Genomic DNA, 19,812 nt, shown 5'->3' with positions numbered 1-19,812 from the left:
GCCAGCAGAAAATACTAAATATAGGGGCTGGTAATGTTCTCTAGTTGCGTCGTGATTGGCTCAGTGTTCTGTCACTCATGGGGTCACTAGTCACTGCCAAATCTAAGGGTAGAGCTCGAAAATTCAAGCCCCTTGGGTGCTGCCATTGAGTTACATTAGAAGTGCCCATCCAAGAAGGCTCAAGGTCATTGGCCACAGATAAAATGACATCAAATGACGTTATATCTACAGTAGCTTTGATTGGACTGATCATGTCAACAACATACTTTCAAAATCTTAGCTAGCAGTCATCATCATGAAACAAGTCGACAATCTACTGGCAAATCCTTTTTAATCCTTGACATATGAAGAGAAATAATGGAGAAAATATAGCTAAAATGTATCGGTGCTCATCGGCCATTGGACATCAACATTACACACTTAGTTGGAAATCGCAAATTCAACAATGAGTAGTTTGGAAGGGATCAGTGGCTAACTGCAAGCATTGCAAAGCAATCACTAGCCTGCTATTCAGTGGAGTGGGTGTGTGGTCCCAATTCTCGATTTAAGGTTCTCTTTTCCAAGCTTAAAATGATAAACATTCAACATTGGCCATGCTGTCAATGAAGCATGATTTCTGCCGCGCTCAAAACAACTGTTAACTCAGAACTGGGAAATCTGACTTCAGTGAGTTCAAGACAACTGGGAACTCAGGAAAAAACGAGCTCCGACTGGGAAAATACGTTTTGAACAGTCATCCAACTCGGAATTGTAAGTCGGGAACTCGGGCCTCTTTCTAAAGCTACGACCTGAAGATCACTGACGTCATCATGATTCAACCTTGTTTTTTCCGAGTTCCCAGTTGTCTTGAATACACCATAAATCCAGAGAATGCCAGACTTTGATGACAACATTTGCCCACGAAAGACTGCCGCACCACCTTCCTGTTCAAGTGAGCACAGCACAACAAAGTAAATCCAAAAATGTAATATGCCAGGGAGATATGTATACTGTAGCTAAGAAAGTAATATGTACAGTGAGGGAAAAAAAGTATTTGATCCCCTGCTGATTTTGTACATTTGCCCACTGACAAAGAAATGATCAGTCTATAATTTTAATGGTAGGTTTATTTGAACAGTGAGAGACAGAATAACAAAATAATCCAGAAAAACGCATGTCAAAAATGTTATAAATTGATTTGCATTTTAATGAGAGAAATAAGTATTTGACCCCCTCTCAATCAGAAAGATTTCTGGCTCCCAGGTGTCTTTTATACAGGTAACGAGCTGAGATTAGGAGCACACTTAAAGGGAGCAATCAATCAATCAGATTCCAAACTCTCCACCATGGTCAAGAACAAAGAGCTCTCCAAGGATGTCAGGGACAAGATTGTAGACCTACACAAGGCTGGAATGGGCTACAAGACCATCGCCAAGCAGCTTGGTGAGAAGGTGACAACAGTTGGTGCGATTATTCGCAAATGGAAGAAACACAAAATAACTGTCAATCTCCCTCGGCCTGGGGCTCCATGCAAGATCTCACCTCGTGGAGTTGCAATGATCATGAGAACGGTGAGGAATCAGCCCAGAACTACACGGGAGGATCTTGTCAATGATCTCAAGGCAGCTGGGACCATAGTCACCAAAAAAACAATTGGTAACACATTACGCCGTGAAGGACTGAAATCCTGCAGCGCCCACAAGGTCCCCCTGCTCAAGAAAGCACATATACAGGCCCGTCTGAAGTTTGCCAATGAACATCTGAATGATTCAGAAGAGAACTGGGTGAAAGTGTTGTGGTCAGATGAGACCAAAATCGAGCTCTTTGGTCAGATGAGACCAAAATCGAGCTCTTTGGCATCAACTCAACTCGCCGTGTTTGGAGGAGGAGGAATGCTGCCTATGACCGCAAGAACACCATCCTCACCGTCAAACATGGAGGTGGAAACATTATGCTTTGGGGGTGTTTTTCTGCTAAGGGGACAGGACAACTTCACTGCATCAAAGGGACGATGGACGGGGCCATGTACCGTCAAATCTTGGGTGAGAACCTCCTTCCCTCAGCCAGGGCATTGAAAATGCGTTGTGGATGGGTATTCCAGCATGACAATGACCCAAAACACACGGCCAAGGCAACAAAGGAGTGGCTCAAGAAGAAGCACATTAAGGTCCTGGAGTGGCTTAGCCAGTCTCCAGACCTTAATCCCATAGAAAATCTGTGGAGGGAGCTGAAGGTTCGAGTTGCCAAACGTCAGCCACAAAACCTTAATGACTTGGAGAAAATCTGCAAAGAGGAGTAGGACAAAATCCCTCCTGAGATGTGTGCAAACCTGGTGGCCAACTACAAGAAACGTCTGACCTCTGTGACTGCCAACAAGGGTTTTGCCACCAAGTACTAAGTCATGTTTTGCAGAGGGGTCAAATACTTATTTCCCTCATTAAAATGCAAATCAATTTATAACTGTAAGTCGCTCTGGATAAGAGCGTCGGCTAAATGACTCAAATCTAAAATAACATTTTTGACATGCGTTTTTCTGGATTTTTGTGTTGTTATTCTGTCTCTCACTGTTCAAATATTATAGACTGATCATGTCTTTGTCAGTGGGCAAACGTACAAAATCAGCAGGGGATCAAAAACTTTTTTCCCTCACTGTATGTTGTGTAGTAAGCTTTTAGTAGCCCATGTGCCTCACCTTAATAATTTGGTCTATTTTCCCCTCTTAATTTCGCCTACTGTTCTGACTTGGTGGTGCACATGTAGCCTATAACCTGTTTTAGAGAAATGTCATCATCAAATATTGTAAGAGCTTTTATTGTCTGCTTATATGCCCCCTTTATTTATCCTACGGTTCTGACTTGGTGTACAGGGAGAACACTGTAAGAATGGCCCATGTTCTGAATTCTGTCGCTGTACATTTCAAAAGTGCTGAACAAATAGTTATATTGACTACGTCCGTCCTAGCTCGCTCATTGTCTTAATCGAAATTACGGATTGCCTCTCATCCGCTTGTCATCCCCTTATGCCATAGTTTGTACATCTCAATTGTCAGTACAAACCACATTTGTTTAAGCAAGTCAGCCATATCAGCTATGTTTTTTTAAAAGGCAGTAAATGAGGCTGAATGAACTGTTTCGCTGCCAGACAAGGCTCCGCTGATAGCCGGGTGTAGCAGTGGTAAGGTGTTGGGACTGCTGTTGGGACAGCTTTATGTAGGCCCTAACGGTTTGTGAGCACCGTTTGTCACCGTTATAGTGCAATTAATGTATTGTTTAGTGTTGTGTTTTGGCTTTGCTGGCATACATCCCCCCAATTTTTGGGGGGTTTGCCCCACCAAGATTTACATGCTAAAATCGCCACTGCATATGTGACGGTCATTATAAATGTTGCTAAAGTTGTATTCTCTCACACTAAATCAATAATTACGTTTGTGTATTTCATAACATCAGTAACCATTTTCCCCCTTTTTAATATGGCTTGTAGGTGATGGAAGCTGTTAATGCGTTCAAGCCAATTTATGCTTGCTCTGGCAATGCGATCCAGAGGCTCCGTGCAGAGGATTTGACACAATTGCGGAGCCTCTGGAGGCTTGCGGAGGTCAAGGCGAGCTCCATACCACATCGCCTCCCAAATTTTTTACAAATGCGAAGGGCTCCACATTGACATGATTTGTTGACGGTAGGTGGAGGTGGGAGGTCCTGTATAAACGCAAACTCCCTTCCTTGACCTCTTCCTTCACAAAAGTTATGCTCTTCTCCGCGAAGCATGAATGCTCAGCCTTCTGCGGAGGCCGCATCGCACTAAATGCTGTACGGCCACTGCAGATTGACCATGCTGAGCCTTTTAGGCTTTAGACGCAATGAGGGTGAGTTCAATTCCCCCTGCAAACTTTTTTTTCCTCCCCGAAAATATTATCCACTGCTGCTCCTCAACAGCAGCAGAACAGCCATGCTTAAAGGCTCTGCAGGCTCAATCCAACATCTGCAGTGGCATTCAGCATTTACTGTGATACGGCCTCTGCAGAAGTCAGGGCATTCATACTTCTTGCGCTTCGCGGAGTAGAGCTGCCTCGGATCGCATTGCCAGAGCAAGCATAAATTGGCTATTAGGCCTACATAACAGGGTCACAGCCTCCTGGGCATCATTGCTGCAATGCTCCTTCTAAAAGGCTCTGCATGGTCAATCCGCAGCGGCTGTACAGCATTTACTGCGATACGACCTCCGCAGAAGGGAGAGCATTCTTCTCGAGCTTTGCAGAGCAGTTGACAAGGAAGTGAGTTTGTGTTTATACATGACCTTTCGCCCCCGCCTACCATTAACCAATCATGTCAATGCCGAGCCCTCCGCATTGTTAAAACATTTGGGAGGCGCACAGCGATGCGGTATGGAGCTCGATTTGGCCTCCGGAGGCTCCGCAATTGCTTCAAACCCTCGGTACGGAGCCTCCGGTTCGTATTTCCCGGAGCAAGCATAGGCTTTTACTTGGAGAAGTACAAGTGCAGCCATGTTGCTGTCTCTCCTGTTGGGAGCAGAGAACCTATGTAGACGCATGCAAATCTGACCCAGCCCACATTAAGGTCATTATCATATAATTATTGATATGTAAAATCAAGTATCAATATTTACATTTTATATTTTAAAAAAATGCACTAAAAAAATATATATATATATATATATATAGATAATTCCTTTATATCAAAAAAAAAAATTTGATATAAAAAAATACAATTATTGATATAAATAATTATATGAATTTATGTTAAAACAGATTTCCCTATTGGATGTGCTCGTCCCAAAACATCTGTGACTTCTTGCTGCTACAAATACATCAATTTCTGACATTGGTGCCAATAATATAAACAAACATAACTGCTCAATAAATTGAAAGATACATGACAACACATTGTAAAATTCAAGTTAACAAAAATACTTCCTAAACACTAATGTGACGGAATGGTACTATAATTAGAATTAAGGGTAACAGTGAATTATAGGAGCACAAACTGCTTTACAGTTGCATTTGAGCTCAAGTTACAATCTCAATCAGTGTATTGAGTTGCTCTATCACATATTAAATAGTTGATTCTAAATTCTGTGCTATATTTAATGTTTTACAGGTTGCACAGGCATTGAATACAAACTGTATCATACATTGTTTCTAACCTGCTGCAAGCATGACAAATTAAAAACCTGCCTAAAATAGAAACGGACTGGCATCCAGTCTATCACTCCATTTCCTTTTAGTTTATTATTGTTTGTGTCAACAAGTTCACATTTTGCTCCACAGACATTACATATTTACAGGTGCATATACATTTATATGTGTAATGCATTTATGCAAAGCAATGTCCATTGATCAAAGTAACCAAAAAGCAAGGTGTTCTTGAACCTGGGTGAAAGTAATGGTCAAAGAACGGCAGTCCACACTCAGTCCATCTTCTCTTCCACATCTTGTGTTTTCACCTCTACGGTTTTGTGAGGTATGTAAGAACCCATACCTGCAGCTCTATCTGCTTCTGCCTGAGTGTAGGGTTCCTCCTTCAACAGCTTAATCCTGAACAGAGTGTGGGAGAGAGAAGAAATGCAGCTGCTCAGTCATCAACATGCCCAGCTACAAGGTTATAATACTAGGGTGCTGGGGGCGGGGAGGAAGGTGTGTCACAGGTACTGTATCCACATTTATTCAAAGAACAGTTGTCTGCTTCAAAAGAAAACAGTGGGGATCTTACCTTTTCTTGTGCACTTTGGTTTTAAAGTGCTCCTTCAGGGCTTTCACATCAACAAAATATCTTCTGCAAACAAAACAAATGCACATAAAATTACGGCTTTCCAGTTGGTATATTTTTGTTCAGTTAACCTTTTGGATAGATACAAAGAGCATAAATGTGCTTACGCGCAATGTAAACAGTAGTGCTGCGCACTGCCAGTGACATCATAGTCCACCTCCTGTTTGAGCAACTTGGCCGCAGCTGAGGGCTTCATGTCTGCATGGATTTGGTCCAAGTGCTTCGTATAATTCTTTGTCTTCCATGTCTTGCCAATACTCTTCTTCCTGGTACTGTTGTGGTTTCCGATCTGTTTGGATTTCCCCATTGTGGTGCTAGGTAGTCTTCTTTATATGACCTATTGGAATAATAAAATGGGTGATTCATTGCAAAATCGTTCGTATTCTATTGTCCGCAAGCTGCTTTACGTTTACAAGCAACTTACAACACCATTGGCATATTGTCTGACTTAACTGTCAAAATTGCCATATGTTAAGTTTTTGACTTGATATAAACATTAACTAGCTAGCTAGTTATCTAGTTGTAGCAAAGTAGCTAGCTATATACAGCAGTTACTGCGACAGGACCAGTCTTCTAATCAAACATCTTAATCTACGCGAGAAATAATACACAACTATTTTAACGTACCTTAGTTAAAAATGATTGCAAGACCTTTCTGTAGTCATAACACACTATTAAACTCACCCTGTTGATTATTTTCCCACAAAATCTCGCTGTTCTTTTTTAGCTTGACTAACTAGCTTGCTAGATTCTTTCACACGTGTTTGTTGACGGAATCATATCCGGGTCAACGTGCTGTACCTAAACACGCCATTAGAGGAAGACAGAACACAGAGCAAAATGCTATAAGTAGACCTACAAGGCTGTACAGCAGGTCTCCTGCACGGAGGAGCGGGGAATATAATGAACAAAAATATAAATGCAACATGCAACGATTTCAACGATTTTCCTGAGTTACAGTTCATATAAGGAAATCAGTCAATTGAAATAAATTCATTAGGCCCAAATCCAGGGCTGCCAACTTTTGAAGAAGGCTTGGAGTGAGATTTGCTATGTGAATTTCATTGCCCCCTGGCACAACCCCTAGATGGAAAATGTTACTGTTACTGTTCCTGCAATTCTACGTATTTTGACATGGCTTAGGCATATGACCAGGGTGGAAAATAGACACATTCAAACCACAGGTCAGGTGTATTAAGGATGCTTTGAACTTTAAATGAACACACAAAATTCGACGACTTTGTTACTGGAAGAAAATCCTGCTTGCTCTACAGAAGTGCTGGGTGTTTTAAAATGTTATTGGTTTAACAATTAATTTCTCAAAATCGAATGAATATTAATATTCAGGTGGTTTATTCCTACTAGTCGAAGATCCTTGCCATCATCTTACTCTACATAAACACAATATGATGCGTTTATGAGTTGTGAGTATCCCTACCATCTTTGCCTAGCATGTGCACAATACTAAAATGTCAAAAATTATATTTGATTCCTGGAGCATTTAATTTCCAATGCTTATTGGTATGACTTATTCAAAACTGTCCATGAATGGCTGCAAAAATACATAGCCTCATTTAATTCATTTTCAAAGACACAATAGCCATAACAGATATCCCTTGACCCCTTATGTAAGTAGCCCAATCAATGTGCCGCTCTTCACAGTGCTGTGGCAAGACAGGACGATGATAGAGGTTCAGCTCGTGATGTTAAATTGCAGGCGCAGGTGCTCCGATTTCAAAACGATTTGGAGCACAGTTGAAAAGTTAACACGCTGACTAATTAGAAAAATAAAAGCAGTACTTTTCAACGAGTGAGATATAAGAGGTGTGCCGTGAGAGCGTGAGAAGAGGGTAAAATGCATGTGCCTCACAGTCAATGCGTGAGAGTTGGCAGCTCTGCCTGATCTATGGATTTCACATGACTGGGCCTTTGGGGAGCCAGGCCAAGCCAATCAGAATGAGTTTCCCCCCACAAAAGGGCTTTCTTACAGACATAAATACTCCTCCGTTTCATCAGCTGTCTGGGTGGCTGGTCTCAGATGATCCTGCAGGTGAAGAAGCCGGATGTGGAGGTCCTGGGCTGGCGTGGTTACACGTGGTCTGCAGTTGTGAGGCCGGTTGGACATACTGCCAAATTCTCTAAAATGATGTTGGAGGCAGCTTATGGTAGAGAAATGAACATGAAATTCTCTGGCAACAGCTCTGATGGACATTCCTGCAGTCAGCATGCCAATTGCACGCTCCCTCAACACTTAAGGAATCTGTGGCAGGTGTTGTGACAAAACTGCACATTTTAGAGTGGCCTTTTAATGTCCCCAGCACAAGGTGCACCTGTGTAATGATCATGCTGTTTAATCAGCTTCTTGATATACCACACCTGTCAGGTGGATTGATTATCTTGGCAAAGGAGAAATGCTCACTAACAGGTATGTAAACAAATTTGTGCACCAAATTTGAGCGAAATAACCTTTTTGTGTGTATGGAAAGTTTCCGGGATCTTTTATTTAAGCTCATGAAACATGGGACCAACACTTTACATGTTGCGTTTATATTTTTGTTCAGTATAGTAGATGGAGCTAAGGAAGCTATGGCAGTGGATGCCCTACAGCCTGTTGAGATTCAGAATGTAATTCACTGGTTGAAAAACACAGATACACTGATAGTGAAGAAGGTTGATTTTGTGGCGTTAATTGCGCGGTTGATTAATTGTACTGCCCAAACTAGCAAGAAGTCCAAGGAACTGTACATAATTATATCTATCTTTGGTTGAAAGGTTTTTGGGGTCTTCAGGAATTAACAGCTAAAACATTGCAGGGAATACTGAATGAATATGTGATTTGGATTGGACTGTGACTGAAGGAGTGGGATGTCTATATTTTTTTAAATCTGTTTTTCTTTTGTGTAATGTTGTTTTATTCCCCCTTTCCTTAATGGATTTAATTTTTCTCCAGTTCACTACCCGTACAGTAGGTGGCAGCAATACAATATATAGGTTGTAATCTGCTATAAAACCTCACAGAAGAAGAAGTGGTGGGTTGATGACGAATGGCGCCAAGTACAAACTGTACAAACCTACATCTCCCGAATACAATACAGTGGCAGCAGCCAGAGTCTGACGGGAAAATCTGGTGGGAAGTGAGCTGGCAACCGGAGGGTTGCTGGTATCATATCCTAGATGCCATTGCCTGCAGTTGTGCCCTTGAGCAAGGCACTTAACCCCCCACAACAACATATTCCCGGGCACCCAGTGTGGCAGCCCCACGCACCTCTCAAATAGCCACCCTTTGCCTTGATGACAGCTTTGCATACTCTTGGCATTCTCTCAACCAGCTTCATGAGGTAGTCACCTGGAATGCATTTCAATTAAAAGGTGTGCCTTGTTGAAAGTTAATTTGTGGAATTTCATTCCTTCTTAATGCGTTTGAGCCAATCAGTTGTGTTGTGACAAGGTAGGGGAGTATACAGAAGATAGCCATATTTGGTAAAAGACCAAGTCCATATTATGGCAAGAACAGCTCAAATAAGCAAAGAGAAATGACAGTCCATCATTGCTTTAAGTCATGAAGGTCAGTCAATACAGAACATTTCAAGAACTTCTTTCTTCAAGTGCAGTCGCAAAAACCATCAAGCACTATGATGAAACTGGCTCTCATGAGGACCATCACAGGAATGGAATACCCAGAGTTACCTCTGCTGCAGAGGATAAGTTCATTAGAGTTACTAGCGTCAGAAATTCAGTTCAAGTCACAGACACAGCTCAACATCAACTGTTCAGAAGGGACTGTGTGAATCAGGTCTTCATGGTCAAATTGCTGCAAAGAAACTACTACTAAAGGACGCCAATAAGAAGAGACCTGCTTGGGCCAAGAAACACGAGCAATGGACATTAGACCGGTGGAAATGTGAGATTGGAGATTGGAGATTTTTGGTTCCAACCGCCGTGTCTTTGTGAGACGCGGTGTGGGTGAATGGATATCCGCATGTGTATTTCCCACCGTAAAGCATGGAGGAGGAGGTGTTATGGTGTTGGGGTGCTTTGCTGGTGACACTGTCTGTGATTTATTTAGAATTCAAGGAACACTTAACCAGCATGGCTACCACAGCATTCTGCAGCGATACGCCATCCCATCTGGTTTGGGCTTAGTGGGACTATAATTTGTTTTTCAACAGGACAATGACCGAACACACCTCCAGGCTGTCCACCTTTTTAACATGCAACATGTCAGGATATGCTCTCTCTAATTCTCTCGTTCTCTCTTTCTCTCTGAGAACCTGAGCCCTAGGACCATACGTCAGGACTACCGGGCATGATGACACCCTGCTGCCCCCAGTCCGCCTGGCCTTGCTGCTATTCCAGTTTCAACTGTTCTGCCTGCGGCTACGAAACCCCTACCTGTCCCAGACCTGCTGTTTTCAACTCTAAATGATCGGCTATGAAAAGCCAACTGAGAGACCTGAGCCCTAGGACCATACGTCGGGACTACCGGCCGTGGTGACTCCTTGCTATCCCCAGTCCGCCTGGCCTTGCTGCTATTCCAGTTTAAACTGTTCTGCCTGCGGTTATGGAACCCCTACCTGTCCCAGACCTGCTGTTTTAAACTCTAATGATCGGCTATGAAAAGCCAACTGAGATTTATTCCTGATTATTATTTGACCATGCTTGTCACTTATGAACATTTTTGAACATCTTGGCATGGTTCTGTTATAATCTCCACCCGGCACAGCCAGAAGAGGACTGGCCACCCCTCATAGCCTGGTTCCTCTCTAGGTTTCTTCCTAGGTTTTGCCTTTCTAGGGAGTTTTTCCTAGCCACCGTGCTTCTACACCTGCATTACTAGCTGTTTGGGGTTTTAGGCTGGGTTTCTGTACAGCACTTCGAGATATTAGCTGATGTAAGAAGGGCTATATAAAATAAAATTGATTGATTGATTGATTGATGTACGAAGGGAGAGACTTTTCTTCAAATAACAAAATAATGGATGGTGTGGGCTTCCTCACTCCATCCACCATATACGGGTCTGTCGGCGTGCACCAACCACTGGGCTTCCTTACTCCATCCACCATACAGGTCTGTCGGCGTGCACCAACCACTGGGCTTCCTCACTCCATCCACCATACAGGTCTGTCGGCGTGCACCAACCACTGGGCTTCCTTACTCCATCCACCATAGGGGTCTGTCGGCGTGCACCAACCACTGGGCTTCCTCACTCCATCCACCATATACAGGTCTGTCGGCGTGCACCAACCACTGGGCTTCCTCACTCCATCCACCATATACAGGTCTGTCGGCGTGCACCAACCACTGGGCTTCCTTACTCCATCCACCATAGGGGTCTGTCGGCGTGCACCAACCACTGGGCTTCCTCACTCCATCCACCATATACAGGTCTGTCGGCGTGCACCAACCACTGGGCTTCCTCACTCCATCCACCATATACAGGTCTGTCGGCGTGCAACAACCACTGGGCTTCCTCACTCCATCCACCATACAGGTCTGTCGGCGTGCACCAACCACTGGGCTTCCTCACTCCATCCACCATACAGGTCTGTCGGCGTGCACCAACCACTGGGCTTCCTCACTCCATCCACCATAGGGGTCTGTCAGCGTGCATCAACCACTGGGCTTCCTTACTCCATCCACCATACAGGTCTGTCGGCGTGCACCAACCACTGGGCTTCCTTACTCCATCCACCATACAGGTCTGTCGGCGTGCACCAACCACTGGGCTTCCTTACTCCATCCACCATACAGGTCTGTCGGCGTGCACCAACCACAAAAAGACAACAGTTACACAGTGGCGGAATAAATTCAACTACACATATGTTTGTTTCATCACAAAACCAGAAAGCAACATCTGTCCGGTGAAGTCCACAAAGCAAATATTGCATACAAACAGTTATATCACCTGCAGCATGGTCAAACACATTTTTTCACCTCTTCCACGCTGACTTTATGGAATTCAAAAGTACAATTCTTGTCTTTCATAATTTGGTCAGATATACTTGGATGTGTAGTGTCAGCGTTTGTTGCAGGCATGTGATACCTAAGTTTGCTTATTTTATCTAAATCTCTGAAGCTGGAGACACTTATCTCCCTCACTTTCTTTAAGCATCAGTTGTCAGAGCAGCTTACCGATCACTGCACCTGTACACAGCACATCTGTCATTAGCACACCCAACTACGTCATCCCCATATTGTTATTTACATAGTTATTTATTTTGCTCATTTGCACCCCAGTATCTCTATTTGCACATCATCTTCTGCACATCTATCACTCCAGTGTTAATACTAAATTGTAATTATTTTGCACTATGGCCTATTTATTGCCTTACCTCCATAACTTACTACATTTACACACACTGTATATAGATTTTCCATTGTGTTATTGACTGTACGTTTTGTTTATCCCATGTGTAACTCTGTGTTTGTTGTTTTTATCGCACTGCTTTGCTTTATCTTGGCCAGGTCGCAGTTGTAAATGAGAACTTGTTCTCAACTGGCTTACCTGGTTAAATAAAGGTTAAATACAATTTTTTTAAATAAAAAATCTTCCCAATGAAAAAGTCATTAAAGTAGTTGGCAATATCAGTGATGAATGAGCCATCTGATTGTCACGCCCTGGCTCTGGGACTCTGTTATGTTGAGCCAGGGTGTGTTGTGTCTATGTGTTTTGTGTGCTAGGGGGATTATCTAGTTCATTTGTTTCTATGTTGGCTGGTGTGGTTCTCAATCAGAGGCAACGTGTATCAGCTGTTGCTTGTTGTCTCTGATTGGGAACCATACTTAGGCAGCCTGTTTTCCACAGTGTGTTGTGGGATCTTGTTCCGTATGGTTTGTATTGTAACCAAGGACTTCACGGTTCGTATCGTTTGTTGTTTTGTTCATGTGGTGATCATTTAAAAAATAAAGTATGTTCGCTTATCACGCTGCGCATTGGTCCACTTCCTCCGACGATCGTGACACTGGTTCAATGAATGATGGAGCCGAGTTTGCATTTTTTCCTAAAATGTCATTTAAGGTGCTCCAAAGCTTTTTACTATCATTCTTTATATCATTTATTTTTGTTTCATAGTATAGTTTCTTTTTATTAAGTTTAGTCACATAATTTCTTAATTTGCAGTATGTTTGCCAATCAGTTGGGCTGCCAGACTTATTTGCCATACCTTTTTTCAATTCCTCATCAATCCAAGGGGATTTAACCGTTTTTACAGTCATTTTCTTAAATGGGTGCATGCTTATTAGTAACTGGAATAAGCAATTTCATAAATGTGTCAAGTGCAGCGTCTGGTTGCTCCTCATTACACACAACAGACCAGCAAATATGATTTACATCATCAACATATGAATCACTACAGAACTTCTTGTATGACCTCTTATACACTATATTAGGCCCAGCCTTTGGATCTTTGGTTTTCCTAGATATGGCTACTATATTGTGATGGATTTGGATACTGCTTTAAAGCAAATTTCTGCAGCATTAGTAAAGATGTGATCAATACATGTTGATGATTTCATTCCTGTGCTGTTTGTAAATACCCTGGTAGGTTGACTGACAACCAGAATCAGGTTGCAGGCACTGGTTACAATTTGACGTTTTGATGAGAGCCAGTCAATATATAAATCACCCAGAAAATATACTTCTCTGTTGATATCACATACATTATCAAGCATTTCACACATATTATCCAGATACTGACAGTTAGCACTTGGTGGTCTATAGCAGCTTCCCACAAGAATGGGCTTTAGGTGAGGCAGATGAACCTGTAGCCATATTACTTCAACAGTATTTAACATGAGATTGTCTCTAAGTTTTACAGGAATGTGGTTCCGAATATAGACCGCAACACCGCCCCCGTTGGCATTTCTGTCTTTTCGGTAGATGTTATAACCATGTATTGCTACCACTGTATCATCAAAGGTATTATCTAAGTGAGTTTCAGAGATAGTCAGAATATGAATGTCATCTGTTACAAGAAAGTTATTGACTTCATGGACCTTGTTTCTCAGGCTGCATATGTTAATATGGGCTATTTTTAGCACTTTTCTGGGTTGCTTGATTTTTAAAAATGCTTTACTGGGAAACTTATCAGAAGTAGACTTGCTCATGTTATTTATATTTGTAGCTGATAGTGCAGGGTGAGCTGCACACAGTGGTCTTCCTACTAGGGCACACCACCTCAGTGCTAACAGTGTAACTCTGGTTCATAGGCTCATGATTACTGCGTACAATAGCTGTAGGATCAACAGAAGTATTCAGGGAAATTAGGGGGACATAAATTATGTTACTTACATCGTGTCTGCCAACGCCCTTAGGATAATGTACATTTTGATGCAGCATTATGACGACTCATTGTCACAATGGTAGTGACTAACTGAGCTGGTCTTGGGTCATTGATAAGTCATTGTTTCAACGCAGCCTTATTTATTTTATTTATTTTTTATTTCACCTTTATTTAACCAGGTAAACCAGTTGAGAACAAGTTCTCATTTACAACTGCGACCTGGCCAAGATAAAGCAAAGCAGTGCGATAAAAACAACAACACAGAGTTACATATGGGGTAAAACAAAACAAAGTCAAAAATACAACAGAAATAAATATATATACAGTGTGTGCAAATGTAGCAAGTTATGGAGGTAAGGCAATAAATAGGCTATAGTGCAAAATAATTACAATTAGTATTAACACTGGAATGATAGATGTGCAAGAGATGATGTGCAAATAGAGATACTGGGGTACAAATGAGCAAAATAAATAACAATATAGGGATGAGGTAGTTGGGCGGGCTAATTTCAGATGGGCCGTGTACAGGTGCAGTGATCGGTAAGGTGCTCTGACAACTGATGCTTAAAGTTAGTGAGGGAGATAAGTGTCTCCAGCTTCAGAGATTTTTGCAATTTGTTCCAGTCATTGGCAGCAGAGAACTGGAAGGAATGGCGGCCAAAGGAGGTGTTGGCTTTGGGGATGACCAGTGAGATATACCTGCTGGAGCGCAGACTACGGGTGGGTGTTGCTATGGTGACCAATGAGCTAAGATAAGGCGGGGATTTGCCTAGCAGTGATTTATAGATGGCCTGGAGCCAGTGGGTTTGGCGACGAATATGTAGTGAGGACCAGCCAACAAGAGCGTACAGGTCACAGTGGTGGGTAGTATATGGGGCTTTGGAGACAAAACGGATGGCACTGTGATAGACTACATCCAATTTGCTGAGTAGAGTGTTGGAGGCTATTTTGTAAATGACATCGCCGAAGTCAAGGATCGGTAGGATAGTCAGTTTTACGAGGGCATGTTTGGCAGCATGAGTGAAGGAGGCTTTGTTGCGAAATAGGAAACCGATTATAGATTTAACTTTGTGTGAACTGGAAGGAGAGTTTACAGTCTAACCAGACACCTAGATATTTGTAGTTGTCCACATACTCTAGGTCAGACCCGTCGAGAGTTGTGATTCTAGTCGGGTGGGCGGGTGCAAGCAGCGTTCGGTTGAAGAGCATGCATTTAGTTTTACTAGTGTTTAAGAGCAGTTGGAGGCTACTGAAGGAGTGTTGTATGGCATTGAAGCTCGTTTGGAGGTTTGTTAACACAGTGTCCAATGAAGGGCCAGATGTATACAAAATGGTGTCGTCTGCATAGAGGTGGATCTGAGAGTCATCAGCAGCAAGAGCGACGTCATTGATATACATCTGCCAGGGTTGTGGGTTCAATTCCCACAGGGGACCAGTAAGACAAATTACTTACTACAGTAATTTGCTCTGGATAGACTCATAGAAAATACGTAACATAGTAAATGTAAATCCGGGACCAGTGGCGGCTCCTGAAAAAATTCTCAGGAGGGGCAATTTTTCTGATGATTTAGGTGACCTACACACATTTTTAAAAAGATATGTCCATCAACAACATGAAGACAGGGGCAGCATATAAGTCAATACCAGAAGCATTTATTGACTGATCTCAAAAGTGTTGGCTTACAAAAGCAAAATAAGTTATCACAGTAAAAATAATCAAGGGTGTTCTTTCACATTCCTCAACACTGCATAAACAATATGTATGGCTTTGTAAAAATGAACAACCATATTCTGGCCAATTGTATAGATTTGTAAATATGAACAACCATATTCTGGCCAATTGTATAGATTTGTAAAAATGAACATGAACAGATTTTTTTATTTTTTTATTCCTCTTTTTAGTCAGCTTTAGAATGTGTTCATACACTTATGAGCACCACTGTACAGTACACATAGTATATAAAATAAGATAGATTACACCACTGGCCATATATAATGACAATAATGTAATTTCAAACACAAATGCAGTCTCCTTTCATGCATACATTTTCAAATAAAGCTCTGCTTTGAGAAAGATCGAATGATATTGTTTAATCTTTATCTTACCTTATGGCCTGCACACTGCTTGCGAAGCTGTCGAGGGCACGTTTGATAAAGACAGCATCGATGTCCTTATTCTGTAGCTTCTGGTACGGTGGGCTGGTCAAATGAACCCAATGAACCCGTCCGGATGGCTTCAAAACATTCTATGAGGTCGTCTCGATTCTCGTAGACAGTGTTCACGACTCTGCTGTTGCTAACCTCATCGTTGTGGCGGCGGACAGCTAGCCTGTATCCCTCATCCAGTTGAGTGGCAATATTCACTCTCACCAAAGCAGACAATCTCAAACAGCTATCAATGTGGGTCTTTGACAGCTCATTTTTCTTAATCTTTTCTGAAAGATGGTGCATGTCGGTTACACCAGTCGCTGTCCAAGCGTTGCTGTCTGCCGTTCATGGTTACGTTACGTTACGTATGACGAAAGCGCGTAAGTGCAAGCCCTCAGACACCCATAGAGAATGTATTGAAAGCTCAGAAATTTGAAAAAAAAATATTTTACATTAGAGGCTATGAGAGACTTCTGGGCGATTTTCAACCTGACTGAAATCGCCCCAAAACGGGCGGGGACATTTGAAGCACGACTTTAGCCTGATTGGACATTTAGTGGCTGGCAGATCAGACGTGAACACTGAACTACTGTTGCCATGATATAATTGATTAGAAAAAAAATCCCTTCCTTTTCCCGTTTGGCAGTGCGTCGCCCATATCGCCCTATTGAACACACCGCCCATGTCCGGGACACTACATTTTTTTCGAATGTCATCACGGACAACTTTAGCATTTTGGCTGATCAGCAACAATGCAACTACTTACTACTTTTTAGCTACTTTGCAGCTACTTAGCATGTTAGCTAACCCTTCCTCTAACCTTAACCCTTTTTAACAAGTGTATATACCTATGTCATTATGTGTATTCTAGATACTAGCGTGTACACTGAGTGTATAAAACATTAGGAACACCTGCTCTTTCCATGACATAGACTATCCAGGTGAAAGCTATGATCCCTTATTGATGTCACTTGTTAAATCCCCTTCAATAAGTGCAGATGAAGGGGAGGGGACAGGTTAAATTATGATTTTTAAGCCTTGAGACATGGATTGTGTATGTGTGCTATTCAGAGGGTTACTGGGCAAGACAAAATATTTAAGTGCCTTTGTACGGGGTATGGTAGTAGGTGCACCGGTTTGTGTCAAGAACTGCAGCGCTGCTGGGTTTTTCACGCTCAACAGTTTCCCGTCTGTATCAAGAATGGTCCACCACCCAAACAACGTCCAGGCGACTTGACACAACTGTGGGAAGCATTGGAGTCAACCAGTGGCGACCCATCATTCAGGGCAGGTGTGGCAGAGCCCCCACCTGTTTGAGCCCCATATTTTTAGCTAAAAATAAAACAAATTGTTTTTGGGTGGGTTGCCTGTTTTTCATGTTATTTTGGCATTAATACGTGTCACATATCAGTTTGCAAACAATGTAAAAAATAAATACAAAATTATGGAGTTAATAAAGCCGCATACAAACATGGCCTCTTTTTTGCTTTCTTGAGTAAGGCAGCCAAAATGCAGGTGTTTTAGCCTAGCACAGTGGTGGTGGTGGTGGGGCAGCCAGCGGAAAATACGGAGCGTAGGGGTTGGTAATGTTCTCTAGTTGCACCTTGATTGGCTCAGTGTTCTGTCACTCATGGGGACACTAGTCACCACCAAATCTAAGGGTAGAGCTCGAAAATGCAAGCCCCTTGGGTGCTGCCATAGAGTTACTTTAGAAGTGCCATCCAAGAAGGCTCAAGGTCATTGGCCACAGATAAAATGACATAAAATCACGTTATATCTACAGTAGCTTTGATTGGACTGATCATGTCAACATCATACTTTCAAAATCTTAGCAGTCATCGTCATGAATCAAGTCGACAATCTACTGGTAAATCCATTTTAATCCTTGTCATATGAAGAGAAATAATGAAGAGAAATTATAGCTAAAATGTATCGGTGCTCATCGGCCATTGGACATAAACATTACACAACAAGTTGGAAATCGCAAATTCAACAATGAGTAGTTTGGAAGGAATCAGTGGCTAACTGCAAGCATTGCAAAGCAATCACTAGCCTGCTATTCAGTGGAGTGGCTGTGTGGTCCCAAATCTAAATCAAATAAATTTTTATTTGTCACATGCGCCGAATACAACAGGTGTAGACCTTACAGTGAAATGCTTACTTACAAGCCCTTAACCAACAATGCAGTTTTAAGAAAGAATACCAACAAAAAAAAAGAAATACATAATCATAATAACTAATTAAAGAATACTAAAAAAGAGAAGAATATCACAAAAACATACAATGTAAAATAATAAAAAGTAACAAATAATTAAAGAGCAGCAGTAAAAATAACAATAGGGAGGCTATATACAGGGGGTACCGGTACCGAGTCAATGTGCGGGGCACCGGTTAGTCTAGGTAATTGGGGTAATATGTAGAGTCTGGGTTTAAGGGTGTCTTTTCCAAGTTTAAAATGATAATCATTCGACATTGGCCATGCTGTCAATCCAGCATGATTACTGCCGCGCTCAAAACAACTGTTAACTCGGAACTGGGAAATCTGACTTCAGTGAGTTCACGACAACTGGGAACTCGGGGAAAAAACGAGCTCCGACTGGGAAAATACTTTTTGAACGGTCATCCAACTCAGATTGTAAGTCAGGAACTTGGGCCTCATTCTAGAGCTACGACCTGAAGATCACTGACGTCATCATGATTCAACCTTGTTTTTTTCAGAGTTTCCAGTTGTCTTGAAAGCACCATAAATCCAGAGAATGCCAGTATTTGATGACAAAGTTTGCTGACAAAATTTGCCCACTTAGGACCGCCGCGCCACCTTCCTGTTCAAGTGAGCACAACAAGGTGAGTCAAAAAGTGTATTGTATGCTGCCGCATAAATTATTTAATATGCCAGGGAGATATGTCTACTGTAGCTAAGAAAGTAGTACTAAGTGTATGTTGTGTAGTAAGCTGTTATTAGCCCATGTGCCTCTACCTAATAATATGGTATATTTTCCCCTCTTAATTTCACCTACTGTTCTGACTTGGTGGTGCACATGTAGCCTATAACCTGTTTTAGAGAAATGTGATCATCCAACATTGTAATACCTTTCATTGTCTGCTTATATGCCCCCTTTATTTATCCTACGGTTCTGACTTGGTGTACAGGGAGAACACTGTAAGAACGGCCCATGTTCTGAATTCTGTCGCTGTATATTTCAAAAGTGCTGAACAAATAGTTATGTTGACTACATCCGTCCTAGCTCGCTCATTAATGTCTTAATCAAAATTACGGATTGCCTCTTATCCGCTTGTCGTCCCCTTATACCATAGTTTGTACATCTCAAATGTCAGTAGGAACCACATTTGTTTAAGCAAGTCAGCCACATCAGCTACAGTACCAGTCAAAAGTTTGGACACACCTACTCATTCAAGGATTTTTCTTTATTTTTACTATTTTCTACATTGTAGAATAATAGTGAAGACTTCAAAACGATGAAATAACAAATATGGAATCATGTAGTAACCCAAAAAGTGTTAAACAAATCCAAATATATTTTATATTTGAGATTCTTCAAATAGCCACCCTTTGCCTTGATGACAGCTTTGCACACTCTTGGCATTCTCTCAACCAGCTT

General features: G+C 42.0%; 1 protein-coding gene across 2 annotated transcripts; it reads right to left on the bottom strand.

The window, feature by feature from the left end:
- Nucleotides 1–5,199: 5,199 nt before the first annotated feature.
- LOC311145526 (zinc finger protein 593-like) lies at nt 5,200–6,536 on the bottom strand. 2 transcript variants are annotated; one of them, XM_084181790.1, is made up of 4 exons: nt 6,447–6,536; nt 5,870–6,099; nt 5,706–5,768; nt 5,200–5,530 (listed from the first exon to the last, which is right to left on the bottom strand). In XM_084181790.1, the coding sequence occupies exons 2-4, from the start codon at nt 6,067–6,069 to the stop codon at nt 5,404–5,406; spliced, it is 390 nt and encodes a 129-aa protein (XP_084037916.1). In that variant the 5' UTR covers nt 6,070–6,099; nt 6,447–6,536; the 3' UTR covers nt 5,200–5,403. The 2 variants fall into 2 exon arrangements, with proteins under 2 accessions (XP_084037916.1, XP_084037917.1); XM_084181791.1 differs by having other exon boundaries at nt 6,390–6,524.
- Nucleotides 6,537–19,812: the final 13,276 nt, after the last annotated feature.

This window comes from Coregonus lavaretus, assembly GCF_964263955.1.
Source record: "Coregonus lavaretus genome assembly, chromosome: 18".
NCBI lineage: Eukaryota > Metazoa > Chordata > Actinopteri > Salmoniformes > Salmonidae > Coregonus > Coregonus lavaretus.
The sequence above is the reverse complement of the archived record's forward strand: the minus strand, read 5'-3'. Positions and strand labels throughout refer to the sequence as shown.